The sequence below is a fragment of the Schistocerca gregaria genome, chromosome 1 (assembly GCF_023897955.1).
Source record: "Schistocerca gregaria isolate iqSchGreg1 chromosome 1, iqSchGreg1.2, whole genome shotgun sequence".
NCBI classification, from domain to species: Eukaryota; Metazoa; Arthropoda; class Insecta; order Orthoptera; family Acrididae; genus Schistocerca; species Schistocerca gregaria.
In genome coordinates, this window is record NC_064920.1 from 164,884,881 (window position 1) to 164,903,435 (window position 18,555).

At 37.7% G+C, this 18,555-nt stretch overlaps 1 protein-coding gene across 1 annotated transcript in view; it reads left to right on the forward strand.

Annotated features, from left to right (window-relative positions):
* The first annotated feature begins 2,452 nt into the window (after window positions 1–2,452).
* Window positions 2,453–18,555, forward strand: part of LOC126336048 (GTPase Era, mitochondrial-like) — a 38,117-nt gene continuing 22,014 nt past the window's right edge. Inside the window, exons 1-3 of the mRNA XM_049999531.1 lie at window positions 2,453–3,178; window positions 3,960–4,084; window positions 10,344–10,518. Of these exons, the coding sequence (XP_049855488.1) occupies window positions 2,930–3,178; window positions 3,960–4,084; window positions 10,344–10,518 (549 nt within the window). The 5' untranslated portion in view covers window positions 2,453–2,929. The remainder of the gene's footprint in view (window positions 3,179–3,959; window positions 4,085–10,343; window positions 10,519–18,555) is intronic.

Here is an 18,555-nt window from a genome sequence, read left to right on the forward strand (position 1 = left end):
ACAATTATTTTGTATGTAGTGAATCGTGTGAGACCTGATCCGTGCTGACTGGTCCAGGCTAACACAAAAACTATTTCTGCAACGAAATAGTAATTCATTTTCAAGTGAAACACTTAAGCAGCGAGTGAGTTCCTATTTTTAAGCCATGTGGCGTAATGAAAAACTTAAAATTATGTGCTTGCCTGTAACGGCGTCTTTGAAACGAAATCAGTTCAGTATATGAAAATTGCAAATTGTTCAGTTATGATTATGGGATGCCTCTCCCTACATTATTGGAAGGAAAACACAAGTTAACACATTTATAGAATTAACGATTTTTATCATAAGAATGCTTTTCGTACAGTATTAGTAACAAACGCATGCCATTCTCATCACAAATCGTCAATGTCGTTCTTCTACAATCAAGAACAAAACTAAGAGTAGTTAGTTTTTTCTCTTTCTTCCTCATTAGAGGACTGTCTATTCATTTTTATCTTTGTTCACAGATTATCCTTGAAATACATAGTTTTCTTATTAATAGTAATTTTCATTGTTCTTTTTCTATATTATTTTTAAATATTTCACTGCAATAATCACAACACACCGTCTTTTGACTTTTATCAATATTTTTGTTATTACGATTGTTTTTATATTGTTACATTAGTTTCGTTAAGTTTCACAATAACGCCCATGGGGATGGCACAGACTAAATGATGTCTTTGCAACTTACACAGAACACTTTGTAGACCTACTTTATGCTTGTTTGCCACTTATTCCCTTATCCACATCTTCAGCTATAACTAATCAGCCAAGAGAATTACAGTATAAATGAAGACACAGCAACTTAATTTAAGGATGCAAAATCAAACATTTTTAAAATCTTAAGAAGACGAACTAAATAGCATTAATTACATAATACACAACATCGTTTTTCTGTGTTCCTTAAAAAAATTAAAATCCAAAAGACTAACAAATGAAGATAAAAGAAAATGTAAATAGATAATTAAAACATGCTGAGAAGGACAGTGATATACACTACAAAGGGGGAGAGCACCTTCACTAAACAGCTGGAGTGCACTTTCGGAAAAATGTTTGCAAGGGAGGAAAACAACGGATGTTGGGTAGAGAGGAAGGGGATAAGTGTAAAGACAAGGCTATTCAAAGATGTCTATGAAAATGAAGGTGGGTGTTAGAATGGATAGTGGGAATATGGATAGATAAGATGGGTTTGGTGGGTGGGCAGGGCCATGATAAGGAGAGGGGAAGGGGTGGGTAGAGATGGAGATTGCAAAAGGATAGGAGGAGGGGCCCTTATGTGGGATGGAATGGGTGGGGAATTATAGTTGCAGGACAGGCCATTATCAGGTGGGTTTCATTGTCTGGGTGAGGGAGCTGGTTGAAGTTGTATCAGGATAGGATACTGTGTCCTGAGGTAGGGATGGTGGTACATGTTTGTAATAGTATGGCAGCATATCAGGATCTGAAATCAGAGGGAGAGCGATGGATTTATTGGAATCCACTGGAGATACTGTAGTCTTTGAGGAGGTGTTTGATGTCGATGAGGTGGCCTGGGAATTCGATGAGATGGCAGAGGATCAATGTGGTGGAGAGGGGAGGGTGGGAAGCAAGGCAAAGCACATGAAATTCAAGGGTTTGGAGGGACTGCCACACTGGTTAATAAGGGGTGGTGGTGTTGGCTCAGGTGTTGATGGATGTGTTAGGAAAGGATGGATTCAAAGACCTTGCTTAATACTCAGGTGAGGCTTATTGAGTGCTAAGTAGGGGTTTTGTGCAGTTTGAGAAAAGGTAGGATTTTGGGAGTTATTCACAGTTAAGGATAGTAGCCTGTGTAGAAGATTGTGTTTTAAGGGGATGCAAGGCTGGCGAGAAAGGAGATGGGGCATTCTTTTAGGTGTCGATAGGTAATGCAGTGGTGACCAGAAAAAGTATCGCACTTTTCGTGAAGGAATTGTTTTATGCCATGTGCTGCAGTAAGTGTATTTATTTCCATTGTGTTTTGTTGTCCAAATAGTGGAACCTGGGAGCCAGGGATGGATCAGAAGTATGTGTGCATTCATGGACTGTAACGAATAATAAGTAGTCAAAATAAGGTTTATCAGGAACAGAGAAGAGGTCAAGGAGAAATGATACATAGTGCTGGGATTTTCTCTTGTTGTTATGGAGGACCAGGTAGTGAGGGAGAGTATCACTGCTATCAAGTCATGGAATGCTTTCTAATACTTGGAAGAGTTGATGGGGAGGGCAGAACTGAATCTGATGCATGTCTGGCACCTGCCAAGCTATTTTATTAGCATTGGATAAGTTCTTGGTGTGTTTTTGTATTTTCCCGTGGTTTATGAGCATATGCCAATCACTAGTCAGTAGGAAGGAGCAGTATAAGTGATGGGTTTCTCAGAAGATGAGTATGGCTTGTGCGTTTGGGGGCAGTGATCAAAATATATGGTCTTAGTAGCATCTGTGCAGGTAAACGACATTTTTCGGTAAATAACTGTGTCCGTGACAAGATTATCATAAATAGCATACCTTCCAGGGTCCTTAGGAACTTAAAAATTTGGTGTCATTTTGTAGTTATTGTCGATTTTTATGTCACTACATAGCTTCCCTGTCGTGAAAGCTATGTTACAGGTCAATGTAAACGTTAGTATTCGTACTCATCCAGTAACGTATTCAGAAGTGTCACTTGCTGGCCGCTTTGGGCGCTGCTGTTGCTGCGGTTAACGAAAAGGATACGGAGTGTCCCGACTGCTGTTGTTTATACACCTTTGGTTTGTTTGTAAACATGGTAGCGTGGAAAAGCAGAAACATAGTATTATCAAAGAAAATGTGTGGGTTATGTTGGTGGCAACATTTATTACTTAGAAACGAGTGAGATTTTATACTTTCCACGTCGAAAACTTGGGAATCTTTATAGTGTGCAAAAGTTATTGCAATGTTAAGCGGACAAGTAAATTGTGCAAGGCTAATGCGTGCCTTAAAAACGGTATTTAAGTTAGCGCAAAGTGTTAAAAGACAGTTTTCTGAAAATGCTGCAGCTTCGACTACAGTGTTTCAAGAGTCAAGACATTTAGACGATTCTTCACACGACAAGTGTGAAGAAACGAAATTAGTGAAAGTTGCTATTATCGGTGCACCCAATGCTGGTAAAAGCAGTTTAATCAATCAGTTGACTGGCAGAATGGTAAGTTTTACCGGTGCTAATTATCGAGTCGTAGAGTTTGTGTTTCCAGAATTAACTCGAAAGTGATCAATAATGCTATTTCCTTTCTGTTTTGTCTTCTCAGAGTTCGCTGGCATTTTTGGTCATTTCGCTAAAATTACCTTGATAGGCAATAGAACAAGCACATCGTTGTATTTTAAATTCATTTTTCTTCGACTTTAAGTGTTAAAACTATGGTACTCACTTTGTTATTGTTACATGCAGCTGATCATTCTTCACTCTTGATCTTACCTAATCAGACTCTGAACATATAGCTGTAAAATTTTTGTTTCTTTTGTCATTATTTTTATTTTACCGTGACTTTAAGTATTTTTTATTGTTAACCATCGTATGAATCAAACTGTGACAGACATTGAATCGAATAACTGGTTCGTAGTCAGTTAAATGTAATTGCACAGAAGTAAAAGTTTCCAAGTCAATTTTGAGATTAATCTGCTGAGGCTGGGCAATCAAATGCATCACTGCTGCTAGAGTTGTGAAGACAATCGCTGCAAAGTAGTGATGAATGCAAAATAAAAGAATTTTCTAACAACCAGCATTGGCCAGTGCAGCAGATTGTTATTCAGGAAAACGGTTTTGGATGAGGATCCTGTTGCAATTTAAAAACTGACTAAGGCTTATTTTTGTTTGTTTAAAGGGAGCATTAATGGATGAAACCAAAAATATATAATGTGACACTCAGCAGTCAGTATTTTTTGTAGCGTTGTATGAATTTTTTTTAAAATACATTTTTTCCATGCAGCTGTGTCCTGTATCCAAGAAAGTGCACACGACAAGATGTCGTGCTCGGGCTGTATCAATTCAAGACACCACTCAAATAATATTTCTTGATACACCTGGATTGGTTACAGCTACAGAGATGCAAAGGTTAGTGTGTTTCTGCATGAATAATAATGCTAAAAGAAATGTTATGCTAATAGAACGATAAGTAACACACACACACACACACACACACACACACACACACACACACACACACACACACAGAGAGAGAGAGAGAGAGAGAGAGAGAGAGAGAGAGAGAGAGAGAGAGAGAGAAACACCACTGCTGTCTCCTATCAATCAACAATCGTGGCTTGTGTAGTTGGTGGGGGATTGGAAGATGAGGAAAGAGAGGACTGAGTGTTGGACATGGGGGGAGGGGTATAGTAAAGTGAGCGCCAGGGTAGAACATATTGGGGCAGGCTAGGAAACTACAAGGGGGAAGACAGAACCCAGTAGTAGAAATAGAGAAAGGGGGTGGGGAGGTAGGAGGTGGATGTGGATGAGGACTATGCAGATTGACATTGGGGGTTGATGGGAACAGAGAAATAGTTATGGAAAGAATTATAGGGAGTACAGAAGTGTTCGATTCCACCTGCCTGCCTTGAACCATTATGTCATCAATATGGTGGAAATGGCTATTCTAAGCACTCCAATATTGCACCTATGATGTCACTAAATGCACATGGCAACTAACACAAAAATACATATAAATACGGCAATAACATCTTCCTCCAAATATACAATCAAACTAATGGGACAACTGTGGGAAACCAGGGGGGGGGGGTTCAGGGGGGGGGTGAGCTCTAAATATAAAAGGAAAAACACAAAGAAATTACAACATTCCACTACTTCAACAAAATGTACAGGAATTTGACACTTCCCTTGACGTATATAAGTCAACCACAGCTGACACTAACAAACACCAACAACTACTACTATGAAAATTGGAACCAGTCATTTCTCTCACAATCCCAGCAATCATTTGAAGTAATTGGATGAATTTAATGACGGACAACATGTCCTCCCCAATTTCCAACCACGACATAGCACTGCTATATATCATTGTCATATCCATAGCTAACAACAGAAGCCACAAATAAGTTAAACATCTTATTGCACAATAAACAGCAAACCAATAACACCTAACAAAAATGCCAAACATCTAAACAACAAAAATTTAATTGACGACTAACTGAAAAAACTTCTAAAGTTTACGTTTGGAACTACAAACACTGCCAATGACTTCACACATCCAGCACCAAGACTCAGATGATCCCAGTACAAAACATTTCACTCAGCATGCACGTGTTGTGCACCACACTCAACATGTGGAAGGTCCAATCCACCATGATATGCAGTCTGGCTTTGGCTATTCGTCTAGGCAGATAGTTTGTCCATAGTCATACCCATATAGAATGTTATGCAGTGGTTACAGCAAAATTGGTGTATAATAAAACTGCATGCCTAAGGTAGCCCTACCTTCGATCGGTTAGGAAATTCCAGTGACAGGGCTGGAATAGGTAATGAGCACTTGTATGGACCTCGCTTTGCACCTGTAACTCCCAGAGAAATATGACCCATGGGGCGGGTATTTGGAAACAGTGTAAAAACTTGCAAAGGGGTCAGAAGGATTGTGGGGGAAGATATATTTTTTTTTAATTTTAGGGCAAAACGGTATGTAGTTGAAGCCATGGTGGAGAACGGGATTTAGTTGTTTAGTCCTGAATGGTACTTATGAAGTGGATGCTTTCTTGTGGCTGATCAACAGATGTTTGGAGAGTGTTAGGTATGCATAGGCTACGTCACGGAGGACATGTTTCTGAACAGAGTGTAATTCAAGTGTGCAAGACCTCAAACCCACTTGTAGAGGGTATTTTTGTCACTGAAACTGTTGTGTTTATGGGTGAGCAGGCTGTATAGGTGGGACTTTTCAGTGTTGAATAGTTGTCAAATCTTCAAGCAGAGGTATTGGGGGTGTTTGGAAATTTTTATGCACTCTAAATAGATACATTTGTGAGTGGAGGTCAACATTCAGGAAACTGGCTCACAGAGCCACATAGGGCCAGGATACCCTCACTCTGAGTCCAGATTGTAATGATATCATAAATAAACATGAACCAGGTGTGGAATTTAGTGTGGCCAGAAATGATTTCTCAAGATGGGCTATAAATCCACTGGTAGAAGTCTATGCTGCAGATAATAAAAACTCTATAGGCAAGTCCTTAAAATCAAAGTATTATGGTGGTAATGATAACATGTTGTTGTTGTTGTGGTCTTCAGTCCTGAGACTGGTTTGATGCAGCTCTCCATGCTACTCTACCCTGGCAAGCTTCTTCATCTCCCAGTACTTACTGCAACCTACATCCTTCTGAATCTGCTTAGTGTATTCATCTCTTGGTCTCCCTCTATGATTTTTACCCTCCACGCTGCCCTCCAATGCTAAATTTGTGATCCCTTGATGCCTCAAAACATGTCCTACCAACTGGTCCCTTCTTTTTGTCAAGTTGTGCCACAAACTCCTGTTCTCCCCAATTCTATTCAATATCTCCTCATTAGTTATGTGATCTACCCATCTAATCTTCAGCATTCTTCCGTAGCACCACATTTCGAAAGCTTCTATTCTCTTCTTGTCCAAACTATTAATCATCCATGTATAACATATCAGTGAATTAAACAGTGCTCATCCAAGTTGACTTCTGTCTTAACTTATTTGGTTATCAGTCTCTTGTCAGCGGAACATTTCCAGACTGGCTAAAATATGCAGAAGTTAAGCCTCTTTACAAGAAGGGGAATAAAGAGATAGGATTAAACTATCAACCAGTTTCACTTTTGCCAGCGTTTTCAAAAATATTTGAAAGGCAGTGTTCATGTGTCCCCTTAAGCATCTGACTGCAAATAATATATTGTCCAAGTCACAGGCTGGGTTTCTTAAGGGTTCCGGTATAGGGAAAGCTATTTACATGCACAGCGAGAATGTACTTAATTCATTAGATAACAAATTAGATGCTGCTAGTATTTTCTATGACCTGTCAAGAGTCTTTGACTTTGTGAATCACAGCATTCTCTTAACTAAATTTGAATATTATGGTGTCACTGATAGTGCTACGAAATGGTTTGAGTCTTGTATATTAACAGGAAACAAAAGATATAGTTGTGAAATGCCTGTGCAGTAAGCAGTCTCCATCTGGTTGGGAATTAGTTGTATGTGGTGTCCCTCGAAGTTCCATCTTGGGTTTGTTGCTTTTTCTGGTGTACATTAATGACCACTCATCTGTTATATTGCCAGATGCTGAGTTTGTTTTGTTTGCAGATGATTCAAACATTGCAATAAGTAGCAAGTCAAGTACAAATTCATAAACAGCTGCTAATCAAATTAATAAATAGTTTAAAGGTAATTCAAGTGTGCATTAAATTTCCTTCCAGCATGTGTATAACATATGAAGACATGCAATTGAGTAGGTTGACAGTGTTAAATTTCTGGGACTACAAATGACTCAAATGGCTTTGAGTACTATGGGACTTAACATTGGAGGTCATGAGTTCCCTAGAACTTAGAACTACTTAAACCTAACTAACCTAAGGATATCATAAACATCCATGCCTGAGGCAGGATTCGAACCTACGACCGTAGTGGTCGCACGGTTCCAGACTGAAGCGCCTGGGACTACAATTTGATAATAAATTCAGTTTGGAAGGGCATACCATAGAGTTACTGAAGCAGCTAAACAAGTCTGTATTTGCAGTAAGAATAATGTCAGATGTGGGAGATATAAATATTAAAAAAAAGTGCATACTTTGCTTACTTTCATTATATTATGTCATATGGGATCATATTCTGGGGTTACTTGTCAAACCGAGCAAAACTTTTTGGTGTGCAAAAGCATCTAATAAGACTCATTTGTGGTGTAAATTCAAGAACATCGTGGAGAAACCTGTTCAAGGAACTTTGTATTCTAACCACTGCTTCTCAGTATATTTATTCCTTAATGAAGTTTGTTGCAAGTAATGTATCTCTATTTCCAACCAATAGGTTAATACGTCGTATCAACATTAGGAATAAGAACAATCTACATAAAGACCTAAAATCACCGACCTTGGTCCAAAAATTCGTCTAGTATTCAGGCACACACTTTTCAATAAATTGCCAGCAATCATTAAAAATCTGGTTTCAGATAAAGCACAGTTTAAACAGAGTTTGAAAAACATTTTGATAAGCAACTCCTTCTACTCCATAGATTGACTATATTAACAGGGACTGTTAGACCAGCTCAAGTAAAAATGTCTGTTACCTTTCAGTTTTGACAGCACTTGGTCACAACTGTAAGGAGTAGGTATTTTTTGTATGATAAATTTATTAAATATGCGCAACTATGTTTCATTCTGACAGTGTATTAATTCTGTAAATATTAGCATTTCCAGTTTACTGTAATGTATTCACCTATTTTGACACACTCTTGACAAATGATCAGGGTAGTGAGTATTATATTCAAATGTTTTATGTTTTCTTCTGTTATACTTTCTGACTTGTTCCACACCAATGAGAATCGTCTCAGTTTTGGGCCTATGGAATGAAAATTGGATCTAATCTAATCTGTCCACAAGTTCGTTATCCTGATGTATGTATATAAGAATATTGTAAAACTTTTTACTCTGTTTGGTATGGTAGGCTTGCTCTTGGCTTTGATTTTCATTTACTGCAGTTGGACCTTGTTATTCACATTCAGTATAGCCTAATTATTATGTAGTAGCCAACTGTGACCATATTTCGGTAGAACAGTCTGTCATGTTCTTGATAAATTCCTTAAGTTACAAATTTTCCCCATAATTACTTAAATGAATTTTGTGAAATTGTCTGCAGGATATTTCCTACACATTGGGAAGCCAAAAGAAGTCAATTTACAAATTGCTATTACATCTTACATGCTGTCAAATAAGAGACAAACAGTTCATTTATCAAATGTTTGTTAACAAATAATAACTTTAAACCATGTTAACGTGCTACACCTCTCAATATAATAAACTTTGCATTGTGTACTTGTAAATATTTCAAAGCGGAACACTTATAGCATCATTAATTTTATGCCAAACATCATTATGTATGTCATATGTAATGCACAAGTTGGATCCAGATTACATATGGAAGAAGTGTCCTTGAACAGCATGAATGTTACTTTGTGGCAGCTTTTGGTCTGTGATGTCTGGTAATCATATACTGTAACACAAGCTAATTGACTATTTGTATGTTTTTCCTAATGGTGAAATGGTTTATATGGGATACATCATAATGCTGCACCAGCACTCTTTCATGTGGCACAAATCTTCGTCAAAAAATGTATTGGTCATGCTTCATCATTACCATGGCCTCCCATGTTCCCCAACTTGAACCCATAGAATTTTTTTTGCATGTGAGTATTTAGTGTCTTTGGTGTTTTCCAGTCCTGTTGATGGCATCAATGAACTCTGGCAATTCTTTGTGGATGGTTGTTGGTGCATTCAGAACATGCCTGGCATTTTTAAATGTGCATGGGCATTGATGAGGTGATGTGCTGAAGCCTGCCTTTACATGAATGGTGACTGTAGAAAAAATGCTGTAAGATGTTTGTCCTCAAGTGCATTTCTGCAGTTTTGATCCTTGAGGACTCTTATAAGGTGTTTACATATGCAGTCATATGGTTTCTGGACCTTTGTTTATTATGATTATTTGCTTGTTTCATTGTCCTCCACCTGCCCCTTTCATTTGTACCTGTTTGTCAAATATCCTGTACCATGTTACAAGGGAAGTTTTTAACTGTGGTGGGAGAGGAGCCATTTGTAATGAACGTTCTTACGTGTTGGGCTTCAGTTTTGATTTTTATTCAAGGTATGAAACTAAAATCTTCCATATGACTGCATACACTTTTCCAACATAGTGATTCAAGTATGTTTGTTGGGTTTACAGCCAGACCCTTAAATCAATTTCATGTGATATATTGGCTTTTCTACTGGCTTCCATCCTCAGATACAAAGTTTAACTACTGAAAATCCAAAGCCATGGCCTCTGTATAGGCCACAGAACACTCATGGCCCGTGCACCAAAAGCCATCCGTGCTGCCTCTAAACAGAGTGTGCGCATGTAGCACCACCATTGTCTAATGTTGGGGGACTCATATATGGCTATCAGGACAATTGCCACTAATATCAGCTGCTGACCACATCACAAGTACTGTGAAGTGATACATACAGTGCAAGCAAGATCTATACCGTATTTAATTATTCCCTCCCCCTCCTCAACCCATTCCCCAGTAGCAAATTGGGAAAAAAGGAGAGAGAAGGAAGGGTGATAAAGGGCCACACTAACAGTTATACTTTCTGTTATTTGCAGGTTCAATTTAGAAGAGTCATTTCTACAAGATAGTGAACTTGCATTAATGGAGGCAGACTTACTTGGAGTCATACATGATGTTAGCAACCGTTGGACATCTGGATCCCTAGATGCCAAAGTACTGCGATTACTTGAGCTATATCCTGAGAAATCATCGTTTTTGGTTCTTAATAAGGTAAGAAGCTCATTTGAAACAAATTTCTTTCAAATTGCAATGTAATAAGACAAATGATTAAGAAAAAGAGGTTTTACTTTCATAACTACAGAGTTGTCACTCATCCACAATGTTTTTTATACTGCACAGACTCCAGGACCACTAAACAACACTTTAAAAGAGGGTCAGAAACACTGAAGTTGTTTTAAAATTCTTGTATGTCCCCCCTTCTATCTCTCTTTAATTTGCTAGCTGGTTACAGTCATCGAGTCATCATTTGGTTACCTGTTTATCCAGGTCATATGTTAAATAGCAAAGGGGGTGAAACTTTGTATAGTGTAAAACCAGACTTAGTTTACTTAAGTGTTTTCAAAGGTAAAAATATTATGTACAGTATAACTTTTACAAATCCGTTGTATTATTAATTTAACACAAGATTATATACAGTGTTTTTAGTTTCCACTCCAGGTTTATTTATTTATTTACTCGTCAAGTTCTGTAGGACCAAATTGAGGAGCAAATCTCCAAGGTCGTGGAACGTGTCAGTACATGAACTTACAACATAAAAAGTAATAACAGATAAAAATAAATGTTCATGAACCTGAAAAAAGTCAGTCCATAAGTTTAAGTAAATGCTATCAGCAATACAATAAGAATCAGCTTAATTTTTCAAGAAACTCCTTGACAGAATAGAAGGAGAGACCCATGAGGAAACTCTTCAGTTTCAATTTGAAAGTGCGTGGATTACTGCTAAGATTTTTGAATTCGAGTGGCAGATTATTGAAAATGGATGCAGCAGTATACTGCACACTTTTTCGCACAAGAGTTAAGGGAGTCCAATCCAAATGCAGGTTTGATTTCTGCCAAGTATTAACTGAGTGAAAGCTGCTTATTCTTGGGAATAAACTAATACTGGTAACAAGAAATGACAATTGGAATATACATATTGAGAGGCCAATGTCAAAATACCCAGACTCGTGAAAAGAGGTCGACAAGAGGTTCATGAGCTCACACCGCTTTAATTGCTCAAACCGCCCATTTCTGAGCCAAAAATATCCTTGTAGAATGGGAAGAGTTACCTCAAAATATAATACCATTCCACGTAAGTGAATGAAAATAAGCAGAGTAGAATAATTTATGTGTCGAAGTATCACTCATTTTTGATACTGTTCGGATAGTAAAATGGCAGTATTAAGTCTTTGAACAAGATCCTGAATGTGGGCTTTCCATGACAGCTTACAATCTATCTGAACACCTAGAAATTTGAACTGTTCAGTTTCACTAATCGTATGCTCATTCTGTGAGATTAAAATGTCAGGTTTTGTTGAATTGTGCGTTAGAAACTGTAAAAACTGAGTCTTACTGTGATTTAACGTTAGTTTATTTTCTACAAGCTATGAACTGAGGTAATGTGCTGCACTATTTGAAACCAAGTCAATGTTGCACACAACATTCTTTACTACCAAGCTAGTGTCATCAGCAAACAGAAATATTTTAGAGTTACTCATAATACTAGAGGGCATATCATTTATATAAATAAGGAACAGGAGTGGCCCCAAAACTGATCCCTGGGGCACCCCCCACTTGACAGTACTCCACTCAGATCCCACATCACAGCTGTTATCAACATTGTGAATAATGACCTTTTGCTGGCTGTTGCTAAAGTAAGAGGTGAACCAATTGTGAGCTACTCCCCGTATTCCACAATGGTCCAACTTCTGGTGCAACATTTTGTGATCATCACAATCAAATGCCTTCATTAAATCAAAAAATATACCAAGTGTTTGAAATCTTCTGTTTAACCCATCCAGAACCTCACTGAGAAAAGAGAATATAGCATTTTCAGTTGTTAATCGACTTCTAAAGCCGAACTGTACATTTGATAGCAAATCGTGTGATATAAAATGATCAATTAACCTTATATACACAGCTTTTTCAATAACTTTTGGAAACACTGATGGCATAGAAATAGGCCTAAAATTATCTTCATTATCCCTTTCTCCCTTTTTATAAAGCAGCTTTACTACTGAGTACTTTAATTGCCCCATAAACTGACCATTCCTAAAGGAAAAATTACAAATATGGCTAAATACAGGGCTAACATGTGCAGCACAGTACTTTAGTATTCTGCTAGACACTCCATCATAACCATGAGAGTCCTTAGTCTTCAGTGATTTAATTATTGACTCAATCTCCCTCTTGTCTGTAGCATAGAGGAGTATTTCAGACATCAATCTCAGAAAGGCATTTGTCAAGAAAGTTATATGATTTCGTGTAGAAAGTATTTTTTTATTTAATTCACCAGCAATGCTCAGAAAATGATTGTTAAATATTTGTACATATATCTGATTTAACAGTAACAGAAATATTTTTGCTGCGAACTGACTTTATATCGTCGACCTTGTGCTGCTGACCAGACACTTCCTTCACAACTGACCATATGGTTTTAATTTTATCCTGTGAATTAGCTACTCTATGTGCATATTCTTTGCCTTGCTAATAACAGTTTTAAGCACCTTACAATACTGTTTGTAATGGGCTACTGTAGCTTGATTGTGACTACTTTTAACATTTTGATATAATTCCCACTTTGTTCTAAATGATATCCTTATCCCACTAGTCAGCCACCCAGGCTGTCCATTACTGCTAGTACTCCGTTTAGAATGTTCTAATGGAAAGCAGAGTTGCTAAGTACAAACTTCCAAAATTCCTTCACAAAAGAAGATAAAGTAAATATTCCTGAATTCAAATCAAGAACAGCTGGCAACATGAGTAACGTAGAAGTAAATATCCTCGGAGTAGTGAAGCAACTTAAATCACTTAATAAAAGCAAGTCTTCTGGTCCAGACTGTGTACCAATTAGTTTCCTTTCAGACTATGCTGATACAATAATTCCATGCTTAACAGTCATATACAACAGCTCACTCAATGTAAGATCCGTACCCAAAGACTGGAAAGCTGCATGTCACAGGGTTATTTGGTAACCGTGATAGCGTTATGGAGATGTTTAACAAACTCAAGTGGCAAACTCTGCAGGAAAGGTGCTCTGCATCGTGGCGTAGCTTGCTCGCCAGGTTTTGAGAGGGTGCGTTTCTGAATGAGGTATCGAATATATTGCTTCCCTCTACTTATACCTCCCAAGGAGATCACGAATGTAAAATTAGAGAGATTAGAGCACACACGGAGGCTTTCAGACAGTCGTTCTTCCCACGAATCATACGCGACTGGAACAGGAAAGGGAGGTAATGACAGTGGCACGTAAAGTGCCCTCCGCCACACACCGTTAGGTGGCGTGCGGAGTATAAATGTACATGTAGATGTAGATGTAGATGTAGAATATACAAGAAAGGTCGTAGGAGTAATGCACACTAAATTACAGGCCCATATCATTAATGTCAATATGCAGCAGGATTTTGGAACATATATTGTGTTTGAACATTATGAATTACCTTGAAGAGAATGGCCTGTTGACACACTGTCGACACAGATTTAGAAAACATTGTTCTTGTGAAACATAACTAGCTCTTTACTCAGACAAAGTGTTGAGTGGTGTTGCCAAAGGATTTCAGGTTGATTCCGTATTTCTAGATGGCCTTTGACACTGTACCAAACAAGTGGATTGTAATGAAATTGCCTTCTATGGAATATATCGTCTCAGTCATGTGACTTGATTTGTGACTTCCCATCAGAGAGGTCACAGTTTGTAGCAATTCACAGAAAGTTATTGAGCAAAACAGAAGTGATTTCTGGCATCCCCCAAGGTACTGTTATAGTCCCTCTGCTGTTCCATATGTATATAAATGATTTAGGAGACAATCTGAGCAGCTGTCTTAGGTTGTTTGCAGATGATGCTGTTGTTTATTATCTTCTAAAGTCATCAGAAGATCAAAACAAATTGCAAAATCCTTTAGACAAGATATCCCTATGATTTGAAAATTGTCAATTGGTCCTAAATAATGAAAAGTGTGAGGTCATTAACATGAGTACTGAAAGCAATCCATTAAAATTCTATTACTTGATAAAGCAAATCTAAAGACGTAAATTGAACTAAATGCCTAGGATTTACACTTACAAACAACTTAAATTGGAAAGGATGCATAGAAAATGTTGTGGGGAATGCAAACCAAACACTGCGTTTTATTGGTATAACAATTATAAAATGTAGCAGAGACTGCCTACAATATGCTTATCTGTCCTTTTTTGGAGTACTGCTGTGTGGTCAGGGATCCTTATCAGATAGGATTAATAGACCAAATCGAGAATGTTGAGAGAATAACAGCACGTTTAGTATTATCGTGAAATAGGGGAGAGTGTGTCACTGCTATGATACACAATTTGAAATGGACATCACTAAAACAAAGGCGTTTTTCACTGTGGTGCGATCTTCTCATGAAATTTCAATTACCAGCTTTCTTCTCTGAATGCAAAAATATTTTGTTGACACCATCCTACATGAGGAGAAACAATTGTCAGAATAAAATAAAGGAAATCAGAGCTCTCACGGAAAGATATAGGTGTTCATTTTTTCTGCGCACTGTTCGGGATTGAAATAATGCAGAATTATTGTGAAGGTCATTCGATGAACCCTCTGTCAGGCAATTGCAGAGTACCCATGTAGATGAAGCTGAAAGATGCTAGCCACTTCCTTTACCAGCTCCCCAATCCCCACCCCTTTACTTCCCACATCCCTACTTCTTGCTGTTGATGCCACCTCCCTACATACCAACATTTCTCTTGCCCATGGCCTTGCCACTATCAAAAACTACCTCTTCCAACATCCTTCAGCCTCCACCCGTATCAAGTCCTTCCTTGTACACCTTATCAACTATACCCTGACTCAAAACTACTTGTTCTTTGAAGGGAAAATACACAAACAGATCCGTGGCACAGCCATGCACACCCGCATGGCACCTACCTTTGCCAACATGTTTATGGACTATCTAGAGGAAACCTTCATACCTTCACAAACTCGTAGCCCCAAGTCTGGTTCAGGTTCTTTGTGATATCTTCATGATCTGGACTCGGGACCAAGACACCCTATCCTCATTCCTTCAAAACCTCAATATGTTCTCTCCCATCCACTTCACCGGGTCCTCCTGAACCCAACATTCCGCCTCCCTGGATGGCTCCTTCTACACCTTTACCCACACTAATCATCAACAGTACCTACATTTCAACAGCTGCCACCCATTCCTCACCAAAAAATCCCTCTTATGAAGCCTAGCCACCCATGAATGACATATCTACATTAATGAGAACTTCCTTGCCCAGTATGATAACCATCAACAATACCTAATTTTGCAAATGGGAGTTATCCTTGCAGCACATCCTTCATTCCTGTAATTGTCCTGGCCTCAGTCTCCAGTAACCCACTATCTCTAGCCCTCCACCAAACAATTTCCCCTTTCCCTGTCCTGTCACCTCCTCACCATTCACTTCTCCCACATCACTTTCAGCATGCACCACTCCTCACTGGTTCTGACAGTTGTGCATCACATGTCTAGCCCATGTACCTGCCACCCCTCCCTCTGCAACCCTAGTCGGAAAACTGGCTGCCTCCCTTTGAGACATCCATCCCCAATCCCTCTCCCTGCCTCACACCTCTCTCTCCTTCTTCCCACCCACCTAACACAATCCCCATCAAAACGTAGCCCACCAGTCAAAATGCAGCACTGGCACTGTTCTTCCAGCCAGTATCATGTCTAGCTCAAAAAAGGATTACTCTGAAAGCTGTCAAGTTTTCTTTCTTTTGTGTCTGCCGCTTGGCAACACAACATTTCTATTTTTTGGTGAGTGGTCTCATTTAATCCAAAATCACTTACATTGTAGCAGAACTTTCCTATAACATTAATTTGTAGAAGTTCCATATTTTTATATATCTTCTTGTACCAGTTACAGGGTATAGGTAGCCAATTAAGCACCAAAGACTGTTTTGTTCTGAATATGCGTGTACATATCTGAACTTGGTTTGTCCAGTGTGGCCTGTATAATATCCCTCACAGCAGTTACAATATATTTAGGATATTTCAGAGTTTGAAAATATGCTATATTTGTTTACAGTTTTGTATCTGAACTTCACCAACATCATGTTATTTGTTTGAAATGCACATCTTACATCAGCTTTCGTAATAGACTTATCATTTTTTGTGATATATTTCTTTTTTTTTGTTATAACGCTTTTTTACTTTTTAGTTATTTGAGATGCAGTTACTTTAAGTTATATATAACTGTTTTTCACATTTTTATGGATTAGTTACATGATTACATACAAATCTGTTTGTGTGATAACATGTCATGCAAATACTCAGGATAGTTCAATTTAATTCAATTTAATCCAGATGTAAAACCTATTGCTGCATTAAAATTATGCAACTTTATTCCCTTTCTAGGGGAAAAAGATAATGATTCCAATGACATTTTGGGGCCTTGCAGTTCTAAATAACTGCTTTTTGAACAACAAGAAATAGAATTAATATTTTTAGAGAAAAAGGCTTAATGTCATGTTCTGTTGAATAAAATATTCATTTATATGTTTTCTTTTTTGTTTTTAGGCCTCCTTTTTTACTGTCATCATTATACAAGTAAGACTGGTTATATACCATATTTTGTGACTAATGAAAGTCTTATTTAGATCCTATATGTTTCACTTTATTTGAAAACATCTTCAGTGAGCACTGTAACAATTTTGTTTTCTTTCAGATTTGTTTGTCAAGCCCATAAGGAATTGTCATATTTTGCATTACTATTGTTAAACAGTATTAGATTACAATTGTTACTCATGTTTTCTTGCTTCCTACTTCATTCTTATGAGCTTACACACATAAGTGCTCAATTTTTAGAACATTTCATGGTGGCTTTCTTGTCAGAGGTGTTTGCAAATGCCATATTTCCATGCTCTTTTATGTCCTTTTTGCCTTATTTCAAATGTTCTTTTGGTGTGTCCTAAGTATAGCACATCACAGTAGTTACACTTAAGTTGATAAAAGTCAGATTTCTTAAATGTATGTCAGTGTTATCTTCCTACCTTAAGCATTCTGTATTGAACTACTACTTTGGTAAACTCTTTCTATGTGTTGTTTCTTAAAGACATTACCAATTCTATGTGTTAGCTTGTTTCCATATGTGTGTGTGTGTACAAGCCTGGCTGTTGAGGTTTTGTGCTGTGCCTTCTTGTGTTTTAGTGATGTTGGTAGTTGTGTGAGTGTGTGTGTGGGTGTGGGTGTGCGCGCTCGCGCTGAGTGTCGTGGGTCACTGAATTTTAGTTATGTTTTGCATTATTTAGCTCATTTTATTTTTACGTCTTTCTGGATTTTCTTAATTTATTTTGTAACTAGAGATACTTTTTACCCATTGTTATTTGTTGTCTGATTTGTTATGTCCAGCTCTTTATTGTAGTTGTGTTTAAACTATGGTGCTCTGTTTAATCTGTGGAGTATGTATCTGAGAGCTGCTTGTTTGGGACTGTGGGTGGTTTGACGATTGGCATAATGTGTCTGTTCTGGTATTTTTCCTCTAAATACTGAGTGAGCATCGGTTATTTTTCTTTGTCACAGATATGTTTAGGTAGGTGATTTGCCCTGCTTGTTCTTTCTCTAGAGTGAATTTTATGTTTTTGTTTAGTGTGATTATCTTTGTGTATCTGTTCTGTTTTCATTTCTGGTTCATCTATCAAGCATAGGATGTCATGTGTCTACCTACACCACTGCATTAAATTGAAATTTCTAAGTACTGTTTTCTGAAATATGCTTTCTTCTCCTTTGTTCATGAAGATATTTGTTAACTTTCCTGGAATGGAGGATCCCATTGGCAATTCTTCCTGTTTTAAGTAGACTTCTTTTTTGAATTAAAAACAGTTTTTGTCAGTAATAAGTTGTAAAAATGTACTTATCTCTGAGATAGTGACAGTTGATTGTTAGTATTTAGTTCGTGTTCTATTATCTTGATTGTTTCTTTGAATAAATCAAGTGAGCTCAGCGTAACTTTATCCAGAACACAAGTGTTTTTGATGTGCTTTATTAGTTCTTTTGTGGGGTAAAACTGTTTTTTATTTTTTTTCTG